Source organism: Malurus melanocephalus, unplaced genomic scaffold (genome assembly GCF_030028575.1).
Source record: "Malurus melanocephalus ecotype Western Australia unplaced genomic scaffold, MMel_1.1 scaffold_320, whole genome shotgun sequence".
Taxonomy (NCBI): Eukaryota; Metazoa; Chordata; class Aves; order Passeriformes; family Maluridae; genus Malurus; species Malurus melanocephalus.
This window is the reverse complement of record NW_026623552.1, coordinates 646,423-653,092: the sequence shown is the minus strand read 5'-3', so window position 1 is coordinate 653,092 and position 6,670 is coordinate 646,423. Positions and strand designations below refer to the sequence as shown.

Sequence of the window (6,670 nt, the reverse complement as noted above, 5' to 3'; positions counted from 1 at the left end):
GATGGGAAGTAGTAGAAGTAATGTCCCCTTAGGTTGCTGCTGTGTAAGATGYCTCTGGCCTGCCCTGTCACAGTGGCTCAACAGTATGAAAGGACAACCATCTCTACAGAGGCTGCTGGCAAACTGAATCTCTGTCTGGGAGGAGGGAACCCTCCGGTAGTGCCACTGCTGGAACTGAGCCACCTTGCACATCACTGGAGCAGTAGGCTGGGAACCAGCACAGTGCTGGTGATGCCTGGACTGCTGCCCTACCCCTTCAGCCAATCTTCCCCTTCCACCCGCACACTTTGCTTCCACTGCTATTAAGTGGCCRTGTGCAAACTTCAGCTTATTATGTTGTAATTATATAGGGCCTGCAAAGATAGACAAAGAAAGTAAGAAAATCCCATTTACAGCTGCTGGCTGATATTAACACAAGGGCACACCATATCAAGGCTGTACAACATGGCTATTACTGACCTGAAGGTGTAATGCCACATTCCAAGGGAAGATGTGAACTGTTCCAAGCACCAGCTTCCAGAAGCTTAATTAGGATTACAGGAGAGTTTCACAAAACGGATGTGATCTTGAGTGGCAGCAGTTTTGAAGARTACCTACCATCATCAGGTATGCCATCAAATGGGTTTACAGCTACTGTAAGAGATTTATGCAACAGATCATTCTAATCTCTCCTGTTACTGATGCTTGTCTGGGTTCTTCATACTGGGATGGCTCCTTGTAGTGCTGGGGTAGCTGCAATGTGGTGCCTGCTTTAGTTTCCATGTAGTAATCTTTATCCTGCTGACCAACCTCTCCCTTGCCTTCTGTTGCCAATAAACAGCTAACAAACATCAGCCTCAGTCTGGAGCTCCCTGCTGCATTRAACTCAGATTTCTCACATTTATTCCATATTTAATCTCCAGCATAACCAGATGGTGAAAAGTACTAATTTCTAAAAGGCATTTGGGTTGCTTTGAAGAATGCTGAAGAGCACCCAAAACAAAACAGGTAACATTTTACAGCTGACTGCCAAAYAGGACCCATCCTGCCTCCTCTCCTGGGTTTCCTTTAGCAGGATGGCTGTCCCTCCTGCCTGCTGCACCAGCAAGGGGACAACCACAGGCTTTCCTGGGCTGCTGCACCAGGCTCTGCTCCCCAACACTGATCCTTGGGGACCCGGCTTTTAAAACAAAATACTTAYGGAAGCCTGAAGAAAGGAAGGGAGCTTGGAGAATACTTGACAGATTTCAATAGCTGTACTCCAATCCCTTGGCTTTTGCACGAGGTTACCAGAAGATGGTATCAAGACAACTGTCATGCAAAGCTTGCACCAGACTAAGTCAAGCAGAAATTCCCTAGATTGCTCTGGTGGGAAGAATGGCTATAAAGGAAATCATTGCATTACCTGAAAGATATGGCTGGCTATGCACTGTTAAATGTTGGRTGTCCTGTACCAATAAAGTTCAAGACCTGCACAACATTAACAAATGACTCCTCTTAAGCCTCTGGTCAGCAGTGCTGTGCCTGGGATTTCAGTTTGCATCCACCTAATGCCTTTGGTAGCCTTSTTCTGCATGCACACCTCCCTTTTATTACTGGAAAGCTGCAGGGGTGCAGATGATGGGACCTGCGGTTTTTTTCAGTGATGGGAGATGTGGTGGGACAGGTATGGGTGGCCTGAGAAGAGCCTTAAGCCACTGTCCTTCACTCACTTTGGCAAAAAGGGGCTGAGGATGTGGCCTCACCGCAGGGTGTGGTGCTCAGCCAGTGGTGTGAGAGGGCTGGGCAGGTGAGAGCCACATCTGGCTGTGAGAGAAGGCAGAGCTGCTAACACAGCACCAGCCACAGGACACTCAGGCTCTGTCCTCGTGCTCTGCAGTGCAGGAGGCTGAGCTGCCACCCCCATGAGTCTCAGTCACCTTCATCTTATCATCAAGAGACACAAGCACAGGAGCTCAAGGGATGAATGAAACCACGAAAGGCAGGGCCATGTGGACAATAAACAGTTTATTACCAATATGAACACAGATACTGTGATGCACTGACGTACCATTTTTTAATATTGTGATAACTCTGAGACAAAGAACTTGTTGGCTGACAACTAAACATGTCTCTTTCTTCTGGTGATGCCTCAATACATTTCTGTTGGCAAAGGATCTTCATTTACATTGCAGACTACTAGTAAAATTACTTTGAAGTCATCTATCAAAAGCAAATGGTTCACGTGTGTTCTTATCTACTACTAAAAAGAAAGGTAATACATTTAAATAAGCAAATACAAAATACAAAAAAGGCTGACAAATCCAATGTGCAGTGTCAGATGAAATCTAAAAAATCCAGAAATTTAAAATTTAATAATCTTTAGATTAAGACTTGTAAAATGAAGCAAATCCAAGGCAGCAGCAAGCTTCAAAGTGTGCTGAGTCTGCTAATAAAAAGGGTGTAAGAACAAAGACAGTGCCGGTGTCCTCTCTCACCATCTTGCATGACCTTGGTACACTTAGAAATGATCCAATCTTCCTAGCATTCTTTGTACCGTCCAAATGCTTTGCAATCATTATGTTGTACTGATTCTACTCAACTCCTGCCGTATGGCTAGAAAACCAAACCAGAGAGTTAGTGAATAATGTTATATCCAGGGTGATGGAAAATGCTAAGTACAGAGGCTGCAGAAAGTACACGCTGGTAAAAGGATGAGTGGAGGGCAAAAGGATGAGTAAGGGTAAGCAGTCAGCTGCTGGCTTGCAAACTGCAGTGCTCCTGTAAGAAGTTGCATCTGTGGTGTCTGTGAATGCCTTATTTCGCACCGCAATGAACTAGGGAGGCTCTGAGGCCAAGCTGCTGGGACAGTAGCGGATGGACAAGGGTCTCTCCCACTGCAAACTGCCTCGAGGTTTAGTGAGCACACAGACCTAGGGCAAGGGGACAGGGAATGGATTTTAGCTGTTTTACAGTCTCCTCTTTTTCCCCTTCCCTGTGAATCTAAGGTGGGGAGTGCAGGGTGTGAAAACGCATCTTCGTATGCCCTAACGTGGGCTTCAAGTGGGAATTTTGCCGTACATTTCAATAATGGCCCTGGAAAATACCTTCATTTGTAAACTGCAGAGCAATTTATAAAAAAAGTACAGCTGCTGTACTTTTCAGTGAATTATAAAATATGTGGCTATTTGGAAAGCTTTAATCAAGTGAAGGTCTGAAGTAACTCTTCAAGCATAGGAAACCTACAGAAGATTTTTGGGAAGGGTTTTCAGTTAGCTTCCTTTGTCCCCTCCTTGTGCTGGACCTGTGTGGCTGGCAAGTTACAAGTGATTTCATGCTTGCTGATTGTGATAAATTGATGTGCCATGGGCTACAGGTAGGCCCTTTCTCACCCTCCCACCTGTGAGAAACATCAGTCAGTGAATTTCTCATAGGTTGGTGGAAAAAAATGCTCATCAACAGCATAATAAAAGWTGTATATGCAGTGTTATGGTCAGAGCACATAAGGTAGATGTGGTAACAGATAAGGTAGATGCTTGTTCTTCAAACGTGTGCGTAAATCAGAGCTGTTCAGAGAAGTCTGAAAACACCAGGGAACTCTCTGCAGTTCCTATCATCTTATCTATGGGAAATTAGTCATAAAGATGAGAAAAATAATACTTTTTCTCTTTCTTACCATCAATTATCTCCTCTTTCACTTTGTGTAACTCTCTTACAACTTCCTCCAATATTTCCTGATGAGACAAAACACAGGTCAGCTGCTCAGAATTTCCTTCTAACTGGTGGAAGAAAATGCAAGTTTAACACGGTTGTGCTTGTCCCCCACCTCCGCTGCTGGTCAGAGCCTAGCACTACCAACAGCTCCATCTGCACTCCCAGGCACGRATGCAGAAGATGCTGGCATATTTACTTGCACATTTCTGTGCAGACATAATGATGAAATAGCAGTGAGATTGTGCTCTCTTGCTGCTCACCAGCTAGCCCTTCTCTAGGCCTACTTATAGAGGAAATCAGAAGACTGAACAGCTGTTTTGCTTGTACAGCGCATGCATGGGGGAAAATGGGTAGCTCGCCAAACCTCTAAAAGTGCAAATGACATTTTCACTCACCTGTTTCATTCGATCAAAATCTAAGGCATCCATAGCCACATCATTGCTGCTGCTCACTGGCTTCATCCTTAAGAAATGGAAGAAAGGCATAAAAAAGCCAGTCAGTTCCTTGCAATGTGTGTTAAGCTGCACCCACCTGATGGTGTGGATGAAATCCAGCCCAGAGCAGGAGCACCCGTGTTTGAGTGCTGGACAGGAGGCTCCCTATTGCTCCCACTACTGCTCTGGAGCATTTGGCAGCCAGAGAGCAGCACTGCTCCTGTATGCACACCTGGTCCTCAAAGATGCTGTGAATTCCTTTTTWAAWTTTTTTKTTTRTATTGGGAATCTCATTGATTTCAGACTAGAAAATTCTGAGGGGATAAAGCCTGTTGAATACTGTGTTTTATTACAGCATTTGAGATTTGCAAGCTGTGTGTCTGGTTTTCTCTCACAGTCTGTTTTCTGTCCAGGAGCCCTATCCTGGCAGCCTAGACTTTCACTGGGTGCTAAAGTAATAGTAGATTATAGGTTAGAAAAACACTGCAGGGAAAATAATACCCCACTAATCCTTTCCTTAGAAGACCTGAAAGAATCAAGCGTGGCTTGTTGATAGCATTATGTATCACAGTCCTTTTATATTGACTCAAAAACAAAACAAGGCTGGCCTTAAAGACCAGTGCACCTGGGTGTTATCTGCCTTTCTGCACAGTATTAGTCAGTGGGCTGAGCCRTGATGACATCTGATAAAATAAATTAAGGAAGCAGAAGCTGTTTGCCTTTCTCTTTTAATCAGTAACTCTGAAACATTTTAAAAACTAACCRTGCTATACAAAGGCTTCAGATAACTTTGCCATCATCTTTGAGCCCAAACTGGGGACTGGTGGAGATGCTGCTGCTCCTRAGGGTTCCCTGATCTTGCAACCTTATCTTGGGAAATCTTGGCATGTGTCCTACTATCTCACAGCTAAGGTAGAAGGTAAGAAAGATACAGATGCCATCACACTGATCAGGAAACAGGTCACCACTGAGAGCTTTAGAATCCTGCCCTCCTTCCCTCACAGAAGTCTTTCATGCAAGCACTACTACTGAGCMCTACTCCAGGTGCTAAACTAGGAAAGCATTTTTTTCCCACTGAACTCCTCCTCCCGGGATGCAATGCCATTATAGAAGAAAGCTACTGAAATGTGATGGCTACTTTAAATAGCCCACATTTCATTCCCATTTGCAAAGTGAAAGAATGGTCTTTTTGTATTTGAATTTCATGTATTTCCTAGAACCAACATGTTTCATTGGTTTTAGGAGAGCTGGCAAAACTGTATTCTGCTACAGTAATACTGATGCATCCCTCTGAATGTTTGGGCAGAACATTTTGCAGTATTTTTAACAAAGCAGTAAGTATGTGCAGATAGTTGCCATTGGCAACTTATCTCTCTCCAGACTATCAGCACTGTCGTATACCTAACAATATAAAATAAGGAACATCTCTTTGCAGTAAATACTAAACATTTGTAAGCCTGTTTCTACCTCCTTATTCAGCTTATCCATCCATCTCAGCATCCAGTAACACCAGGTGGTCCTGGACCAGCACTGAAGCAAGCCTCTCTTTAGCTGTCCAACATCAATCTTGATCTCAATCTCTGTGACTAAGAGCATGGGTRCTGATCCTGAAGCTTGGCTGCTCAGACAGAACCTCTGTTCTGTCAGTTTCTTGGCTTTTGACACCTGCTAGTTTTTATACCCCACGTGTCTGAAAGGCCTATCTGTGGCTGGGCCTTTTTACATCTTGATTTTATTAMCAAGTTTCACTCTCCTTTCTTATGCACCCACTGCAGTCACATGGGTGAAAGAATAACTTCCCTTATCCCAGCTGCAAGCTCTTCGGATCATTTCTGCTTTTGGTTTTTRATTTCTGCAGAGGCTGGGCAATGAAAGCTTCACCTACTGGCAGGGTCACCCTGAACTGCTGTAGAAAGATGCTCCAGAATGTGTTTTCCACGTGGCACAGCGCTGCCAGGCCYGTGTCTGACACACACACACACACGGAGGGTTTAAATGCTGGCTCCAGTATGATTAACATCTGTGATGCTGGAGCCAGCAGGGGCTGTTTCCACAGAACAAACCTCTGACACGACACACTCTACCTTYACACTTTGCACAGCGACAGACAAAGCAGATTGCAAGAGAATGAGAAAAAGGCGCGGCAGAGACGAACACTAGCGCTGAATGATGGGATGAGCCAAAGGACAAGCCAAGACAGTTAAGAAGCCGGGCACTTAGCCAGTACCTAGAAGACACGTGGGATTGTGTGGGGCTCTTAGCTTCACTGCTCTTCACCACTGATGGGTTTCTACAGCAATGGAATGAAACGAGACATGAGTCGTGCGCGAGCCACAGGGACAGCGTGACCATCCCGCCTGCTGGCCAGCCGCAGGGACACCCCATGCAGCTCACCTAGAAAGTAATGAAGATACAGGCTTTTCAACAGAATTGCTCCTTTCCCATGGCTTCTTCCCAGAGTCTGAAAAACAAACATGAAAACTTAGTTTATTATTTTTGCTCAAAAAATAATAATCTCCTGAAATTGACTGTCTCACACAGCTGCTTTCATTCTGTGAGGATGA

The 6,670-nt window shown here is 44.7% G+C and overlaps 1 protein-coding gene across 4 annotated transcripts in view; it reads right to left on the bottom strand.

Moving 5' to 3' along the window:
- Nucleotides 1-1,966: 1,966 nt before the first annotated feature.
- The window catches only part of EVL (Enah/Vasp-like), a 143,524-nt gene continuing 138,820 nt past the window's right edge, over nucleotides 1,967-6,670 (bottom strand). For 3 of the 4 annotated variants that reach the window (XM_057377619.1, XM_057377617.1, XM_057377618.1), the window contains exons 10-14: nucleotides 6,501-6,567; nucleotides 6,334-6,396; nucleotides 4,068-4,134; nucleotides 3,635-3,692; nucleotides 1,967-2,574 (exon numbers count right to left, since the gene is read on the bottom strand). In XM_057377619.1, coding sequence (XP_057233602.1) covers nucleotides 2,537-2,574; nucleotides 3,635-3,692; nucleotides 4,068-4,134; nucleotides 6,334-6,396; nucleotides 6,501-6,567 — 293 coding nt within the window. In that variant the 3' untranslated portion in view covers nucleotides 1,967-2,536. The remainder of the gene's footprint in view (nucleotides 2,575-3,634; nucleotides 3,693-4,067; nucleotides 4,135-6,333; nucleotides 6,397-6,500; nucleotides 6,568-6,670) is intronic. The other variant, XM_057377620.1, reaches the window with a different exon arrangement.